Here is a 20,063-nt window from a genome sequence, read left to right on the forward strand (position 1 = left end):
CATTTTAATACAATGTATTTAGGTGATTATCGCTATTTATTGTTATTTTAATATATATTTGACATTTGTGATATATTGTACTTATTCAAATGCATGAATAGTGACATATATTTAGTCTGAAATACTTTTTTTTTTTTTTTTGCTGTATTTTAAATAACCAAGGACAGCTGCATTTATTTATTGTGGCATTCACCCGGGTCATATATTAATTTTCAGGTTGTTCTGTAGGTGTGTTTTGCAGTCGAGTTATGCACAGAGCAAAATTTTAAGCTTTTTATGTCCATTTGTATGACTCATTTCACTCCAATCTCTTTTCTTGAATGATCAGATTACACTTTACAGATCTGCAGTCTATTCTACAAAAGAAATAGTTTAATTTTCTCTCCTCTCATACCCCATGTTGTTTTTTTGGGCCCTCCAGAGTATCTCCTGAAAGAGTCCAGGTGGGTGAAAATGGAGTCTGGAGGAGGTGTTGCCAAGCTCACGCTCACTCAACTTGCTAAGGATGATGAGGGTCTTTACACCCTCCGCATGGTGACCAAGGGAGGCGATGCGGTCCACAGGGCTTACGTCTTCGTTGATGGTAAAGAGTTGTGAACTTTTCCAAGGCTTGTTGAAAATCTTATGTGATTCTTTAAAGGTCTGGATTAGCATAATTCATCTCATATAGCGCATACATCTGTTTGGGAGTGATTCCCTCAGCGAATCAGTGGTGTGTAGGAATCATCATTCTTTGTCTTGGCAGATGGTCCACCTCCACTTCCTCAAGTTCCCGGAGCCCCAATGGACATTAAGATCCATGATGCAAATAGAGATTATGTCATTGTGTCTTGGAAACCTCCTAACACCACCACTGAAGGCCCCATCACTGGATACTTTGTTGACAGGTGACTGCGCTGACTAAGGTGTCTTCCCAGTGGGAGTGGTTTTGTGGAATACAAGTTATTTGATACCGTGGCCTCTATAAATATTTGGACACTTCACACTTTAAAATAGCTGAATGTCATGGCATTCGATAAAAAAATTGTCAAATATCTGCTAGACATTTTTTCTTAGCTAACTTGAGCCAGGTTTTCGGTAACCTATATCAAACTGGTTATTCACGATACTGTTATCTTGATTTTGTTAACTCAACACAAATTGAAACGGTTGCACTAGATTAGCTTACAGCTTCTCCTCACAAAACGGTTCATCTTATCCACATTCCACCTGCAATTTAATCAGGTGTTAAATGTACTAGAACAACCTACTGATAGTCTGATACCTACTGACAGTCTTTTCATTGCAAACCGGTCTTCTTTCTATGCAAGTGAGGATTATTCTGGAATCTACCTGATTGACAAATGTTAACGTAATGTGTCCGATGCAATTAACCTGCTACCCACAGAAACTAGTCAGTAAATGACACTGAAAGCAATATTGGATGTTGAAAAATTTGCGCTCTATTTCTGTACCCTTGTTAGCTGCATATTCTATTTAAATATGATATTTTAGAGATTTTTATATGTAATATTTATTAGAAACCATTTAAGATACCAGAGGTTTTTAATTGTTTTACTACGCAAAAGGCACTAAACTATGGAAGTTCGTTTCCGCCACTAAATAGAACATAAAACTAGGTCTTTGTGATATAAACTCACAATTCAGAATTTCATTTTCTCTGAATAGCAAGTTTATATCTCACAATTCTCCTTATAACTCGCAATTCTGACTTTATATCTCACAATTCTGATTATAACTTGCAATTTTGACTTTATAACTTGCAGTTGCGTGTTTTAAAGTCAGAATTTCAAGAAACTGTATGAACTCGCAATTCTGAGGACAAAGTCAGTATTGTGAGATAAAAAGGCACAATTACCTTGTTTTATTGTTTATTCAGTGGCAGAAATGGGCTTCCATACTAAACATAAGTCTTTGACCATTACGCCTCAATTTTGCGTTTCTGCGTCTCACGCACGAGTACAGTTTATAAAAGTGCATTCTAAAACTGTGTATCACTTCCTTTCTTCAGCCTGTGCACATTTTAAAAGCAAAAATATATGTTTGACAGATCCCACATATATTTGCCTTGTCGCAAATATCTATTTGTGGACCCAAAAAAGGATGCTGTCAATTCTCCGTTGATTTTCTGTGTTTTGTTGTTTAAAACGTAAACTTCATTTTATGCAGTGTTTTACTTAAAAATGCTTGTGTTATTATGTTTCTTTAAAATAAATTTGGGTTTTATTGACTTAGACAAAGTGTGCTTAAAGTCTACAGTTTTAAGTGTGCTTTAAGTTATATTCAAGTTACTTAATTGTAGGATCTCTAATACAGAATAAATATTGTTGTCCTTTCCAATGAAGCTGCTTAGGAAATAGCTACACACATATTTTCGCCTGTAACGTACATTGCATAGGTTAATATATGCTGTGAGTGGTTTGTTCCCTGTCACTTTGAGCTGCATTAGTGTCAAGCTCAAATTTACTCTAGTCAGGCAGTAATCAGACTGTTAAGTGATGCATGGATCTGCAATTACGTAGGCATGCTCCTTGGCTCTTATCATCTCCTCGGAATGCAAAAGTGGGACGTATCATCTCCTCTTTCACAGCAGTGTGGAAGTAATGATAGTATAATCTTGACTACTGTCCATATTCATTGTTCATGTTTTTTTTCATCTCTTGTTGGCCAGGTGTGAAGTTGGAACAGAGAACTGGGTGCAGTGTAACGACTCCCCTGCAAAGAACTGCAAATATCCCGTGCAGGGTCTGTTTGAGGGACACTCTTATTACTTCCGCGTACGTGCCGTCAACTCTCGCGGCAGTAGCAGACCCTCCAGGATGTCTGAGCCCATTGCTGCTCTGGACCCTACAGAGTTTGAGAGACTTCATGGTGAGCAAAACTAAGTTCTCATGAAGTTACATTTAGTGACTGACACTGGATATGTTCATAATGTACTGCTGTTTGATTCAACAGCCACAAAACTTGGTGGAAGACTCGACGTCGTGACTTACTATGATGACCTTGAAGGTACTTTATAGTTTGATTTATTCACTGAAAAACTGGTCAGATTTGAAAGTGTGATTTCAGTGCGTGTTAAAACCATGGAAATGAATATAATCTTTAACAAATAATGGAAAAACTCATGGACATTTCAATAGTAATAACAAAAAATGGCAAGTTAAGTATAGATTGAGTATAAGTTACTTTTGATGAATATGAAATTCTTTAGTCAAAACAAATGTGTACTTTACATTTGGTTCTTATATTAAACGCGTAAAATAATGATTTTTGCCTAAAATAATAGTACTGTCAAGTTAATCAAACTCACAATCAGAACTCCTTATTAATTATTTATACATTCAAAATGCATTCATTTATTGACAATCAATGCAGGATAACATGATCATTAGCCTTAGAGCTCAAAAATGGCATCTGGAAATCCCCTTTACTGCATCCTTAAATATTGTGGGGTGGATCTGCCTTAAAATGTTCTTCCTTTTGTCACTCAAGTCAGGTTTGTGTGTCTTTTGCATTTGTATTATGTATTAGATGACAGCAGCTGTCACTTAATGCTTTCCCCCCTATTCTTTTCAAGCTTTTTGCTTTCAGAATTGGCAATAATTATCTAGCCCATAATTGGTTCTCTTCTGAGAGGTACTGATTCGTTTTTGATGAGAATTCTATCAGGAAGGGAACACACAAACATCGGTGGTTCTTTTTCAAGTTGAAATGAACACATCAACCAGTGTCACCCATGTACATGCATTTGTGTGTGTGTATATATAGCAGTGGCAATGATATTCACATATCAGTCCATGATATTAAACTTGCTTTTAAAGCTAGTGAAATTGCTTGGATAATTTCTAGTGTGTGTAAATGTGTGTGTGTGTTGGTGTGTGTCAGTAATTCTGTTTGATGTGCTTTGGCTGCAGCCGAGGGAAAAGCTCCAGGACCTCCCTCTAAAATCTGTGCTTCAGAGACGGACCGAACATATGTTGTGCTCAGTTGGGTCCCTCCAGTCTACCATAGCAAAGCCCCCATGTGGTATTACATTGAGAAGGTTAGTTTCAGCTCACTGCCAGACGATGACCCAGCCGAATAGTCACAAACTTTGTTTCAGCTGTTTACTTTTCTTTGCATATCACCTTTTATCCATTGAGAAACACCTAGAGTGTAAGAAAGTTTAAGAGGGATATTTTTTAATTAGTTTTTGTTTCGCATTAAATGATGCAGCACAGCCCACAGGAACAATTTATTTCTCAGAAGTTAATCTTTCATAGCTTAGAAATAGATATGACTGATATTGTTGTTTTAATTATATATTCTAAAACCATTTTCTTTTGTTTCATTCCAATAACTGATATCAAAGACCCATTTTTATAAATTTTTTTGATACAATAATAACTTAATATTGCACTACAAGCATATTTGTATTATTATTGTTATTATATTAATGCAATCATAATAATAGTCATGCAAAGTTATGTGATGATCCAAAAGGGCTGCAAATGTATTTCTGACTTTGTTTTCGGTTGTGTAATTGTTAATAAAGTTTTTTGACTTCTGAATAGAAATAGCTGTAGGAGGTTATTTATGAAAACAAAGCATTAACAAAGTTAATTTCCTGTCATTGTATTTAATCTGTTGTCCCAATATTAAATTAACAGTTTATTTAAATGATCAATTGTCTCAGATGTTCCTTCTAAACATAAAAACAAAATGAAATGTGTTGTGTTTGCAGACTTTGGGGTTGTGGCAAATCCACTGTCTGTCTTTTGCTCTATTTAATCTTTATTTAATTTAATAACTGTCAACAATAGACAACTGTGATTTTTTTTTTCTTTACTTTTACAAACTTGTTTTTGTGAGAGGTTGAAGCGGTCAGTCTTATTTTCCCACACAATACATATTTGTGTAATCGTGTGTTTTTATTGACTTTTATAGCTTCAAGTTGGAGCTGGATCCTGGCAGAGAGTGAACACTAAAGTACCCATCAGATCTCCTCGCTATGCCGTCTTCGACCTGCTCGAGGGAAAGAACTATCAGTTCCGTGTGCTATCCGCTAACATGTACGGCATCAGCGAGCCTTCTGAGCCCACCAATACTATAACAACCCTGCAACTGAAGGGTAAATGCCCTAAACAAGCATGTCACAGAAAGGCCAATGTGCCTACGATGTATTTCAAATGCATATGAAATGGCATATAGATCTCTGACTTTGCTCTGACTTTAATGTTGTAATTAAGGCAGTAGTGATTTTTTATCTGCCTTTCTGTAGTGGAACAGATTCATGCATGATAGGTAATTGATGGATTGATTGGGCTGGTTGATGAAATCCCCCTGAAATGAAGTTCTGTGTTCATTCAGGTGTGCCCTCAGCCCCTGGACAAGTCGTTGCAACAAGAGAGACAGACACTTCTGTTCTAATCCAGTGGGCACCTCCAAAGGATCCCAATAACCTGATTGGATATTACATTGATTCTTGTGTGAAAGGATCTAAGGACTGGACCTCTGCCAATCACAAGCCCCATAAGCAGACCAGGTATAAGCTTAGTCTAGGTGAAATGATTTGAGGCACTTTCCACGAAAGCATCTGAAACTCAGGTCAGAAAAACTCTTGAAATTTTTTTTTAACATTTAACCCTCTGGAGTCGATGAACGCGTATACGTTTTTACACACACACACACACACACACACACACACACACACACACACACACACACACACACACACACACACACACACACACACACACACATATATATATATATATATATATATATATATATATATATATAATGTAGAAAACAGATTGTTAAAAGGATTTCTGGAAGATTGTGTGACTGGAGAAATGATGCAATAAATTCTGCTTTGAAAGTCAGCTTTGATTTTTCCTAATAAACTGTTTAACTGCACTCGCAAATGAATATAAAATTATGATGTGGGATAATTAAATATATTCTAAATAAACTACAAAAAAAAAAATTATATAGATTTATTTTGTCCTCACATTCCCCTCTCAGTGAAAAACCTGACAGAACAGCTCATTATGCAGCTCATTATGCAGGCCTTTGTCTTCTCAGGTGTAAATCACAATGATATTCATGATTGTTGATGCCTACTCGCATATGACTTTTACCAACAAAAAGTGTCTCAGAAAATTTTAATCAATATATTGTTTTCCGTGTGTGAGTAAACAAGATGATTTTCACATAATTTAGAAAGAAAAATACTAGGCTACAAGCTCCAGTTCGCAAAGGTCCCGGGAACCAATGTTCTGTATGTGTTTTATGGCCTTATTCAAGTGATTTAACATTTTTAGTTTTTCACTAACCACGCATACATTTTTTTTTCTCAAAAACACAATCATGTACATACATGCTGCTCACATATTATTATGGCCCAGTTTGATTACAGTGAGATTAGACTTTAGACATTTAGATATTTATAAGAAACTGACAAAAGCACAAATATCAGGGCATGACAAAACTTCTCCAGGCCCAAAAAATACCCTTAAGGCGGTCGCACACCGTACAAGAAGCGTCGCGTCGCGTCGCGCCACATGTAGGACAACTCAAGGTATCGCACACCGGACGCGCACATTCTATATGCGTGAGCTCAATTTCGCAGCAAGATGGGAGAGTTTTAACTTCATCTATTATTATTATTTTAAATATATGATTTTAATTGATAAAAGCTGAGTTTTGAACGTTAATTAATGAAAAGAATCTGTGTTATTATAAAAAGTCTGTTATTGTTTTGTGGTATCTGTTGTCTAGGCCTACTTACTGCTTAGTACTTAATTTCAGTTTCAGTTTATAACATCTGGGTTTTTAAATATAAAACTATGCAGATTGCGCTCTGTGGCGCGGCAGAAATTTGAACAGCGTTCTGAGTCGTAGCTGGGCGCCACGGACAGACGGCAAATGGCGCCACCGGTGTGTGTACTCCCATAGAGAATAATGTGTTCGAATTTTAAAGACGTGGCGCGACGCGACGCGGCGCTGCGCTTCTCGTCCGGTGTGCGACCCCCTTTAGACTCCAGGGGTTAAACAAAATAAAATAAAGTTCTAATTTTAGCAAATGTAAAAGCCCTCACACTAAAATTTAAATGAATAAGCCTCAGGCTAAAGGAAATTTGAATTCATGTCCGTACAATATAGGGCACAGCTCAAACAAACCTTTCAGTTGTGGACTGCATGAAGAATACAATGTAGGAGAAGAAAGTCCAACACTCTTGTGCAATTAAAAAAAAAAAAAAAAAAATGGTTCCATTTTATTATAAGGTCCAATTCTCGCTGTTAACAAAATATTAATTAACTTTTGCCTCAATAAACTCCTAATTTGCGATTGCGGTCATGGGGTTCTCAAGTGGTCTTGGGGTTTCTCCTCCCTCAGCCACCGGATCCAGTGCCACCTCTTCACTTTCTGTTGAAGAGATCGCCAACTGCCCGGTCGGATCAGTGCTACAGTTCTTGCAGGCTAGATTCTCTGTAGGGTTGACAAACTCTACCCTGAAGGTGTACGTGGTGGCTATAACTGCTTACCTCGCCCCTCTCGGTGGTCCATCTGTCGGAAGACACCCCCTGATTATTTGTTTTCTCCACGGTGCGCTGAGGCTGAGACCTCCTGTACGACCTCGTGTTCCACCATGGGACCTGGCCGTGGTCCTGAAGGCTCTCTGTAAACCTACGTTTGACCCAATAGAGGAGGTTTCAGATCGAGTTTTGTCACTTAAGATGATCTTCTCATCAGCCATCACTTCTCTAAAAAGAGTCTTGAGATTTGCAGGCCTTGTCAGTGGCTCCCTCCTTTCTAGACTTTGCCCCCGGCTTGGCCAAAGCTTTTCTGTACCCTTTGTGGCCAGGATACATCCCTCAGTACCACGGCCCATCATACTTCAGGCTTTCTGTTCTCATCCCTTATGGGAGCCTGACCAGCAGAAGCTAAATTGCATGCACTAGACACATATGTCGACAGATCTGCCATGTGGAGGAATTTGTTTGTTTACATCAGTTGTTTGTCTGTTATGGTTTGACTGTTATGGTTGGTGGATTGTTGATGCCATTTCTACGTCATAAGAGTCCTCTGCCTTCCCTCACACTTAGGGGTCAAGGCTCACTCCACCTGAAGTGTGGCGGCCTCTAAGACCTTCCTGTCGGGTTCTGGCTATGTAGGATATATGTAACGCTGTGGGTTGGTCTACATCGCGCACATTCATCAGATTCTAAGACCTCGATATTCACACTTCTCCTGGTTCCTCTATCGTCTTGCCGTACTTATGCAGAAGTCATACACAATACGCAGGGACTTGTAACCTTGAGCATTTATTGATCTTAGTTAATGTGAATTTCAACATTTACTAATACATTATAAAAATCAAAAGCTGTATTTGTTATGCGAGGGATAATGTACATCCAGCCAGTTGTTATCGCCAAATAACCGCCAAAAGGGTGATTATGATCCCGATGTGAAGTATTATTACACAGCTACTTGCCTCATAAGTCAATAATAACACTCAAAATATTGTTCAGTTGAAATATTTGAATGCAAAGCATCCATGAAAGCTACAGGGTCTGCTAAATAAATCAGATTTGTGGAAAGTGCCATAAAGTGCATGATAAGGTAATTGACAAAAACAAAATATGATCACATATTTCAACATTAAATGCCACTGGAAAACCATAAAGCTTACATCAGGAGTTTGTGTTGCTGACTAACTTTTTTTTTCTTTTTTTTTGAGGATGCTATTCCCTAAAACTTCCTCTTTCACTGCCTCATTACTGGGTTCTCACAGGTTTGTTGTGCACGGACTGACCACCGGTGAGACGTATGTCTTCCGTGTTCAAGCCATCAATGAGCTGGGCCTCAGCGATGAATCCCAGGAATCGGCCCCTCTTTCTGTGAAAGCTGCTCTTAGTAAGTCTGCCTCTCACAACCCAGTCTCCTTTGATATTCCATCAAGAAACCATTTATTTTGATCCATTTCCTCTTGCCAGACACATTCAAAAGTTGTTTTTCAGCAGGATGTGTTTGTTATTGATAAACCCACGGTGTAGTAAATGACAAAAAGAAAGGCAGGCATCAGAACTGGCTCACAAGACTTCTTTTTAATGACATTACAACAGGTTGGAACAGGTCTTTATTGATCTTTATTCATAGGCAGTGCTCAGGAAAGTTTGCCACATAATCACAGCAGAAAAGATTAATTCTAGATATCAAATGTTCCTTTAGTATACAGTAGATTGTGCTATACCGTTTATTAAAGCAAGAAACAAAAAGAGAGCGTGTTACAGTAATTTTACCATGGATAATGCACTATAGACAATTGGAGTGATTTAATTTTTAAACATCTCATCAGGTGTAAACAAACAAATAGATCCAGATAATAAGAAAATGTAATGAATCAGATATATATCATGATATAAAATTATTCATAATGTAATATAACCATCACACTATGAATATATAAGATATGGTCATACCACCCACCCCTAGTAGACAGATGCATGGAAGAGTTTTTAAAAATGTTTTTATTTCCCTTAAACCTCATACCATTTGCTAAATTGGTTTAATAATTTATACCAAAATGAGTTAGAATTTTTGTTTGTTTTTCCTTATCTCTGTGGGACACTTAGTCAACAAGTATAAATGATTTCAGCCAGCAGACCATTACATTTTTACAGATCTGGATGATTTGTAGAGCTGTTTGCTTTGTAACTCTTTAGCTTTAGCTAACAGCAATCCTCTGTTTGGACTCAGGGGGACAATTCCATACTCAGAGTCTTCAAAAGATTAAACTGAAGATGAAACTTTTTGTCCTTAAAGTGCACGCCTGTCTATAGTAAAGAGACAGTAAAAACATTGTTTGGGAAATTAATTTAGTTTATTAGATGGAATTACCAATTTTTGCTATGGACATTATTGGTACCTTGTGTGGCTTGAGGACAGTGTTTCATTTACAGCATTTGCCAGTCAAAAACAGTAAAAAAACATAAATAAAAAAAAATAAAAATAAATTATAATAATAAAAATAAATATATACAAAATAAAAAATAAATAAAAAATACATGAAGACTTACACTGACCACTGGCCCGAGGAGTATCAGGGACCAGAATATACAGTATAGGGACCTGAATGACGACTCTTTTGATCTGCAGCAGTAGGCACCTAGCAACAACTCCTTACACCCTAGAAACTGCACTGAAATTCTCTCTTTTTTTCAAAATATTTTTTTTCAAAAACTCAGTGAGCTGCGTATATAGCCATTTATATATAAACAATGTATTACATTAAAGATGCATTCCAGCCTCCTATATCACACCCGCAGACACAACACTGTGCATAGTATAAGCCAGAGCTGAGGCATGTTCATCTCAGTCCAAGACATTGAGTGATGTGCAGGACCAGCTAAAACGATCTGTCTTCTCCACAGAGCTGCCCTCTTCCCCTTATGATGTCTCTCTTCTCTACTGTGATGGGGAATCCATGGTGCTCAACTGGAAGAAGCCCATCCATTCTGGAGGAGCAGAGGTCACTGATTATTACATCGACAAATGCAATGTGGCCAAGAAGACATGGAAGGAGGTCAACATCCCACCCATTAAGGAAAGACTGCACAAGGTGGCCATGTATCGCAGTATCCTGTGCATGTTATTGTTACATCAGCTTATATTGATTGAGTTATAATATGCATATAATAACTAAGATAAACTGTTGCTTTTTAAGATTGGAGGTCTGACAGCTGGGTCAGTGTACCAGTTTAGGGTCTATGGAGCTAATTTGATTGGACTGGGTGATGCTTCGACCCCTAGTGCTCCCTTTAAATGTGAGGCTTGGACCATGCCTGAGCCAGGTAATGCGACATATGCACATAGTTTTAATTCTAAAATTTGATCATTATTTACTAATTTTCATGTCGTTTAAAACGTGTGCTGCTATTTGTTGTTACAAACTGGCACATGTGCTAACGTAAGGATTAAGTGCTCGAGGAGGATAGTGTTCAAAATGAGGAGTTTACTGGAAGACGAAGGAGAATACAGACAATATACTACACAATACAATAGGTTAAGTTACAGCTATGTTCAAAGATACACATTCAGCATTAACATAGACATTCCGGTTAGGTTACAATACATTTAATCACAGACGAGGGAGAACTGAACAGACTGGGTATTTAAACACTCAGGAGGTGATGAGGGAACTGGAGACAGGTGGGGACTAATCAATTAACCAACACAAGAAAAGGAAGGTGACCAAATAAGGGAACGGAACGTTCATAAACTGTAACATTTGTTCTGTGTAACACAAACTGAGAAATTTTATGGAATCTTTCATCAGCTGTTTTCTATTCAGAGATTGTTCATAGTCCCCATGTCTGTCCTGTTTGGTTTGTTTTTAAAGTTTATTTACAATAAATACAATAAATATATACTTTATTATTCTTAGTTTATGTAAATTTCAACAGTAATTTAATCGACTCGAATTAACATAAAGTAACAATGAATATGTGTATTTTATCAACTAACGTTAAGGGAGATTAATGCATACTGTAACAAATGTATCGCTCAACCATACAGTTATACATTTTACAGGAGAAGCAGCAGAATTTTAATCAACATTGTAGATAACATCACAAAAAGCCAAATGTTGAAGTTTCGATCAATAAATGTAAGATTTTCATTTCATTTCAGATTTAATGGTCTTTTGAAAGCACAATGTTGCACACGGTCACCGTATAGAATCTGAATTTTTACCTTTGTTTTACCTTTGTTTGTTTTTTTTGTTTTTTTACTCAATTATTTAATATTGTAAAAGAGGTCTTTGAAGATTCTACATGAAGTTATACCTCTTTATTTCCACAGAAGAGACTAAGTCATGCATTGAATGTTGGTAATTATGTGGTGTCCTAAGAACACTTTAGAGGAAGTAAAAGTCTCATGTGTGCAAAATACACTCTTGCATGAGTCTTCCAACCCACAACTCTTGGCAAACATTGGTAGTTGATGTTTAGCAGATTTATAGTAGTCTTAGAGGCACAGATCCTCTGCAGCAAGATTTCTTGTTTGCATGGTTAAAAACCTTTTTAAAGTCTACAAAGGGAATAAGAGCTCTCCATAGCTCTCTTTTGGCTATATACTGACCCTACAGGATTCCAACCTGGGACCACCATGCTGCCAGCCACCACTGCACTATATCACAATCATTCAAAAATAAACTATTGTTAGTATAATAAAACATGTTTCAAAACATGTACTTACTTGGTTTCATGTGAACCGAGTAAGATGATCAGTAGCTGTTTTCAAACAAAGAGCTGTTGTTCGAGACACATTTTCGAGACACACTCTTTTCCTCTTTACATTTGTGTATTGAACAGTCAAGACCAGACAAGAAATACAGAAGACCAATACACGTGATGGAAGCTGTGTAGAATATGTACCAGTTATGTTTTACCCTAAAATCAAAGAAATCATATCTCAGCTGAAAATCAGATGTAAAACATCCAGATTAATTTCAGTGATGAGAATATGGGTGATTAATTTACATGAAACTAAAGTCGCTTTTTTTCCCATTTTAGATGATATGTCATCTGAACATGTTTCTATGAAATTCACCCAAATGGATTAAAAGCATGACAACCTGGAGCATTTATTTCCTCGTGTTTGGATTTGGCAGGTCCAGCCTATGATGTGACCTTCACTGAAGTAAGGGATGATTCAGTGGTGGTGGAGTGGAAGGCTCCGGTCTACAGCGGCACCTGTGCCATCACTGGATACTTTGTTGAGAAATCCAAGAAAGGCTCTAATACCTGGAGCAAAGTCAACGAAAGTTCAGTCAACCACTGCTATCTTAAGGTATCGATTTGTGCTGTCAAACTCACATTCTCAGATGTTTTGTACTTTTACTTCAGCTAGACATGGAAGTATGAATACTGGTGTGTTTCTCTATGGCTTTATCAAACGTATTGTTTGAATTTTTGCAGGTCAAGGGTCTAGAGACAGGCGAGTTTTATTTGTTCCGTGTGCAGGCAGAGAATGCCCAGGGCATTGGTGTGGCTTCAACCCCATCTGACCCTGCGTGCATCAAGGCATTGCCAGGTAAACCATTACTGCATACTTGTATATATATGAATTCTTGTACATATAAGAATGAAAAAAACAAAAAAAACAATATATATATATATATATATATATATATATATATATATATATATATATATATATATATATATATATATATATATTTATATATATATTTATTTATTTATTTATTTATTTATCATTTAACTTTATGTGTCACACTGAATGGGTACTTTTTGTGCAATTTGAGTTTAGGTATCACAGTTAAAGAGACGATTAACGTTGGATTTTTGGCTGATTTGTAATTTGTTATTGAAATGTTTGAAAAACAATTACATGCTGTCGATTGTTTGCTGACAGCAGATAGGAAGTAGTTTTCAAGAAAACTTCTCTCCCTCATGTCAGTCAAACCCATAAGGCTGTGGTTCACCTTCGAAACACAAATTAAGATATTTTTAATAATAATAAGAGGTTTCTGTCTATCCATCAGAAGTCCAGGTAACCAAAAAGATCACGCATCGTTAAACCAAATCAATATGAATGAAGTGATGTTATCCAAGTCTTGTGAAGAGATTAGGTCACTTTGTTTGATGAACATATTTAATTATGGCTTTTATTTGCATCATACATAGACTAGAGCACATTACAAGGTAAACACGAAAGTTTAAATGTGTGCGTGTGATGCTTGAGAACCAGTAAGGTTTGTTTTAGTGACGCATTACAAAGTTTAGTTTACAGTGTGATGAGCTCTATGTATGTGTGTTTATATTTGCATAAAAGCTAAATCTATTCATCAAAGCAAAGCAACCGTATCTCTTCACAAGACTGTATTATTTTACATCCATGGTTAATTTTTGGGTGACTCTTCCTTTAAGGCAGCAATCCTCAGTGAGAGAACTTTGGGGATCCTGGAAGATGTATTATTAAAGGGGTTTTGTTTAAGACAAGTTTACAGCAAAGATTCACATCGAGACGAGCTGAAACTTGCAACTACTTGCAAAAGTATCATTCTAGCACACGCCAGTTTATACCAATGTGACTTGACAAGACAGGGCATTGTTTCCATAGCAACTACTCTTTACTACAGTTATTCTGTCAGCTTTGTGAAAGCAACTTAGTGTCTAGCTTCCAGAAACACGCTATAACATATATAAAATGATCATAAGAAGAGGAATGCTTGTTTACTGATTGGCTGCTGTTTGTGATGATGATCAAATTTATGTTTGAATGTCGAATTGCTTTGCATTTATTGAACCATAAGAAAAAACCATATCTATTCACATGGCTTTTTTTTCCTCACTGGGAAACTAATGATAATGATAATTTAGCTGATAAACTTGTGGAGAACCACTGCCTCAAGGGGAATTTTGTTCCAAGTCGATATGAATTGCTGTTTTCAGTCCCCTTTTTACTTCTGTAATGTGATTAATTTACACACGAAACAGGATTTTTAACAAGAAAAATACTGGGGAAATCATTTCACATCAGAATAGAGCTAGATTTTTGCTTACTAGCATGATCCAACTAGCCCTTCATGGTAGATGCAGTAAATTGCTTTGCATTCTGACAAAATCCTTTGTCTTTTGTTATTTGTATTTTATTTTATTTTCTTTTTAATATGTTATTTCTACATACAAGCATGAAATGTTCTGGAAATGGACAATGTCTGTTGTTTTTGATGTCACATCTCAGGATAGTGACTAGTTTTCAGCCAATCAAATTTGTCAGGACGTAATTTTCCTGCAGCACAAGGGGGATTAAGAATTGGTCACATGACATTTATGGTTCAAAAACATCCATCTTGAACCGAGTGGCTGTGAGCAAAGATGGCAGATTTCAGTTCACATACTTCTGAGGGTCTTGTGCACGCCGAAGAATTAACGGATAGCTTTCTTCAGATATTATATAGACCACATTGGCTTGGTGATGTTGTCATGCATCCAGGGGTTTTCCCTGCCTTTGCCTAGTGATGATGTGATCGTCTCCAGCATCTCCGTGACCCTATCGGTTGGGAGAATAGTTGCATTTCAGAGGTGGTTATTACTAGAGTATGAAGATGGGATTTTGGGATTGTGCACAGTGAAACCAGGTGCATTCAGTTGTGTCAGTTGTAAAATCCTATAGTCTTTAAGCACTTACAATACCACAGAGGATCCAGAATGGCTGAATATCAGTGCATTTAAAAGAAGGGATCTTTATTTTGGATGAAATGGGAGGAGTTCAGAGCCATGTGGGGCAGTGTGGATGACAACATGGGAGGCGTTCTGAAGTGACTTGGGGAACAGCTTCCTGCTCATTCGCAGATAAGGAAAACGGGATGATCCAAGATGATTCATCCTGAGCATCCTGAAAGGTTTTGAAGCTGATAAAATGCCATCAGCCAGTAGAGTGCACTGTGGACCCGTCTGTCTATATAATGTGTGTGTGATGTTGTATGAGATGCTGAGAAGGGAAGCCCTGTGTAGGCTGATTGGTCATAATCAAGGCCAAATCGAATCTGCACCAATCATTCACAAGCTTCTTCACACCTTGCATGTTTATTTTATTTATTTAATTTTATATCACTACCCTGAAAAAATTGAAACCCCAAAATGGTAGCATCTAAATTAACTGGTTTTATTCAAACAAAAAATATTATTTAACATAACTGATTAATAAATAACTTATTAATAAAACTAATCTTTATGCTTTAATTCAGGTAAAAAATAATTATTTAAGGTCACAACCGCAGGTCACCACTTTTACAGTTTACAGCAACATTTCACCTAATAACAATTCAAAATGAAAATTATTTTCTTGGCTTTAACTTATTCTGAAATTGTGCTATTTACTGTGTGAAGCGAATTTACAGAATATTCTGGCCACTTTCCAAATAATGAAAACGAATAGTAACACTTTACAATAATTTTCCATTATTTCATGCATTAACTAACATGGACAAATGATGGACTATACATTTATTGCAGTATTTATTCATCTTTGTTAATGTTAGTTAATGAAAATACAGTTGTTCATTGTTAGTCCATGTTAATTCACAGTGCATGAACTAATGTTAACAAGCACAACTTTTGATTTTAATAATGCTCTATTTAAAGTTTAAATCAACATTAACTAAGATTAATAAATGCTGTTAGTTCAGGCTAACTAATGTAATATATATATATACAGGGACGTGCACAGGGGGGTTGCTCAGGTTGCCCGGGCAACTGCCCATATGCCCTTCTCGACTCACGTTGCCCTTCCGAGGTGGAAAAAAATAAATAAAAAAAATCGTACAATGGATGCAGAATTTCACGTAGGCCTAGATAAAATAAATAAATAAAAATCGCAAAGCCTCTTTCACTTCCATATTCGGGCACCCTTCCGAAAGTGAAAGTCGGTAGGGGAAGGGCAAACTCTCTTTACGTGGCTGCAGCGCTGCACGCGACCGGCACCTGAGCTGAGCCTGCATGAGCGGCCCTAGAAGGAGATTGTCGCGGTTGTCGGGTGAGACGACTCAACGTTGTCGGAAAAGTAATAGTAAGGTTATAATCGTTAACGAAAACGAACGAAAAAACGAAAACTAGTTGGGAAAAAAAATTGTTTTAACTGAAATAAAAATAAAAACGAGACATTACAAAACAACGATAACTAACCAAAACTGTAATGTGTGTTTGGCAAAACTAACTAAAATAAAATAAAATTATAGATTAAATGTCCTTAGTTTTCGTCTTTGTCAATGTCTTTCATAGAGCAAACGTTCAGCTGCATTTCATTTCCCTGCGTCTCTCACTCACGCGTCTCTCTCACATAACGTTACTCGCGTGCGCACAGCCCTCCCCTCCGTGCACACCGCGTCTCCATGAGAACGAGTGTTGGAAGCAAGTTCGCGAAAGGTTGGTATCTCGTGAAAACCATTACACAATCACACATTAAAAAGTGGTATAAAAATATTTTTAATTCTGAATATAATTTTGTCAGTGTGTTAATGTCGACCCGAGAAGCGATTGCTACTTTAGAAAGTTAACTAGACGCAAGTTTGAGGTAAAATGCACTTGGGTTGTCGATGTCAAAACACTATTTAAGCTGTGATTCAAGTAAGGAATAATTGACGACGGGCCGTTTAATTATTAGAAAAATAATGCACACCTGAGGTGGTGATTCGGTCACGACTCGAAGCAGAGTCAATTATTCCGCTTATACCAAGGTTACCACACCTCAAGACATCGATCAGATGATATATTTAAAGGGATTCGTTCGGTTTTTGTACTTAATTGCTATTGTTGGGTAGGACTATTTCTTCCGCATCTCATCCAACGCTTCTTTTGCTGGTTTCACAATGTCATTTTAAAGCTGGTAATGGAGGCTTGAGCCGTTGATAGTATTATAATGCAGTTATTAATGAAGTTATTAGAAAGAGAGCGAGAGAGACAGACACACACACACGAGGCTGACTCCAGCTCTTTATTCGCCAGCTCCTTATTCGCCGAACTATCCATTCCACCTTAAAAATGTCTAGTGGTTGTTAATCCTTCCCTGTCAGTGCTATTGGTTGTATTTTTTAAAGGGACAGTTGCTCAAAACTGGCTTGCTTCAGACAGCAGTTAACAATGAACGGTAAAAATATAAAGTTATGTAAAAATGTATTGTATGTTTCAATACATAATGCACGTGACTTGCGAATGCAAGTTCTTTTTTTTATTTAAACGCCATGCCTTACTCAATGTCTTTTTCAACATACCCTGTATGAATAAAACAAGATAATATTGTTTGCAGCTCTTATGTAATCTTTATTAAAATGTATCCATTACTGTAAAAGATTAAATAAACATACATTATTTAACTGTCACACAAAATCTTGTATTACTGCAATTTCTGATGTGCTGTTGAAGAAACGTGCCCTACTCAACTGTATTCCGACAAAGCATATTGGGCATGTCATTTTTTTATTTCAAAGGTTCTCAAAAAAAGGATTACCTACAGGGCAAGAGTAATTCACTCTCTAACGAAATCCTTTATTAGACCATCTTCTGATTTTTTATTATGGAAATATAACCCAGACAAAAAATGCCCTCCAAAGCATCTGTATTTGACGAAAAAGCATATTGGGCATGTCATAATTTTTTTTTTTGAAAGGTTCTCAAACAAATGAGCATGTAGAGGGCAAGAGTAATTCACTCTCTAACGAAATCCTGCATTAGAACATTTTCTGATGTTTTATTATGGAAATATGACCCAGAGAAAATGCTCTCAATAGCGAATTTATGGGCCGAAAAAGCATATTAGGCATGGCATCATTTTCTTGTTTCAAAGGTTCTCAAAAAAAGGAGCATGTAGAGGGCAAGAGTAATTCACTCTCTAACGAGATCCTGCATTAGAACATTTTCTGATGTTTTATTATAGAAATATGACCCAGAGAAAATGCCCTCAAAAGCAACTTTATAGGCCGAAAAAGCATATTTGGCATGTCATCATTTTTGTGTTTCAAAGGTTCTCAAAAAAGGAGCATGTAGAGGGCAAGAGTAATTCACTCTCTAACGAGATCCTGCATTAGAACATTTTCTGATGTTTTATTATGGAAATATGACCCAGAGAAAATGCCCTCGAAAGCAAATGTACAGTATTGTTCAAAATAATAGCAGTACAATGTGACTAACCAGAATAATCAAGGTTTTTAGTATATTTTTTATTGCTACGTGGCAAACAAGTTACCAGTAGGTTCAGTAGATTGTCAGAAAACAAAGAAGACCCAGCATTCATGATATGCACGCTCTTAAGGCTGTGCAATTGGGCAATTAGTTGAAAGGGGTGTGTTCAAAAAAATAGCAGTGTCTACCTTTGACTGTACAAACTCAAAACTATTTTGTACAAACATTTTTTTTTCTGGGATTTAGCAATCCTGTGAATCACTAAACTAATATTTAGTTGTATGACCACAGTTTTTTAAAACTGCTTGACATCTGTGTGGCATGGAGTCAACCAACTTGTGGCACCTCTCAGCTGTTATTCCACTCCATGATTCTTTAACAACATTCCACAATTCATTCACATTTCTTGGTTTTGCTTCAGAAACAGCATTTTTGATATCACCCCACAAGTTCTCAATTGGATTAAGGTCTGGAGATTGGGCTGGCCACTCCATAACATTAATTTTGTTGGTTTGGAACCAAGACTTTGCCCGTTTACTAGTGTGTTTTGGGTCATTGTCTTGTTGAAACAACCATTTCAAGGGCATGTCCTCTTCAGCATAGGGCAACATGACCTCTTCAAGTATTTTAACATATGCAAACTGATCCATGATCCCTGGTATGCGATAAATAGGCCCAACACCATAGTAGGAGAAACATGCCCATATCATGATGCTTGCACCTCCATGCTTCACTGTCTTCACTGTGTACTGTGGCTTGAATTCAGAGTTTGGGGGTCGTCTCACAAACTGCCTGTGGCCCTTGGACCCAAAAAGAACAATTTTACTCTCATCACTCCACAAAATGTTCCTCCATTTCTCTTTAGGCCAGTTTATGTGTTCTTTGGCAAATTGTAACCTCTTCTGCACATGCCTTTTTTTTAACAGAGGGACTTTGCGGGGGATTCTTGAAAATAGATTAGCTTCACACAGACGTCTTCTAACTGTCACAGTACTTACAGGTAACTCCAGACTGTCTTTGATCATCCTGGAGGTGATCATTGGCTGAGCCTTTGCCATTCTGGTTATTCTTCTATCCATTTTGATGGTTGTCTTCCGTTTTCTTCCACGTCTCTCTGGTTTTGCTCTCCATTTTAAGGCATTGGAGATCATTTTAGCTGAACAGCCTATCATTTTTTGCACCTCTTTATAGGTTTTCCCCTCTCTAATCAACTTTTTAATCAAAGTACGCTGTTCTTCTGAACAATGTCTTGAACGACCCATTTTCCTCAGCTTTCAAATGCATGTTCAACAAGTGTTGGCTTCATCCTTAAATAGGGGCCACCTGATTCACACCTGTTTCTTCACAAAATTGATGACCTCAGTGATTGAATG

General features: G+C 37.0%; 1 protein-coding gene across 1 annotated transcript in view; it reads left to right on the plus strand.

Annotated features, from left to right (window-relative positions):
- LOC128026667 (myomesin-2) overlaps positions 1–20,063 on the plus strand; it is a 50,271-nt gene that overhangs the window by 5,963 nt on the left and 24,245 nt on the right. The window contains exons 9-20 of the mRNA XM_052613916.1: positions 422–583; positions 746–887; positions 2,672–2,871; positions 2,956–3,009; positions 3,915–4,042; positions 4,927–5,110; positions 5,350–5,524; positions 8,781–8,902; positions 10,420–10,607; positions 10,713–10,839; positions 12,660–12,838; positions 12,967–13,081. Coding sequence (XP_052469876.1) covers positions 422–583; positions 746–887; positions 2,672–2,871; positions 2,956–3,009; positions 3,915–4,042; positions 4,927–5,110; positions 5,350–5,524; positions 8,781–8,902; positions 10,420–10,607; positions 10,713–10,839; positions 12,660–12,838; positions 12,967–13,081 — 1,776 coding nt within the window. The remainder of the gene's footprint in view (positions 1–421; positions 584–745; positions 888–2,671; positions 2,872–2,955; positions 3,010–3,914; positions 4,043–4,926; positions 5,111–5,349; positions 5,525–8,780; positions 8,903–10,419; positions 10,608–10,712; positions 10,840–12,659; positions 12,839–12,966; positions 13,082–20,063) is intronic.

This window comes from Carassius gibelio, chromosome A13 (genome assembly GCF_023724105.1).
Source record: "Carassius gibelio isolate Cgi1373 ecotype wild population from Czech Republic chromosome A13, carGib1.2-hapl.c, whole genome shotgun sequence".
In the NCBI taxonomy this organism is placed as follows: Eukaryota; Metazoa; Chordata; class Actinopteri; order Cypriniformes; family Cyprinidae; genus Carassius; species Carassius gibelio.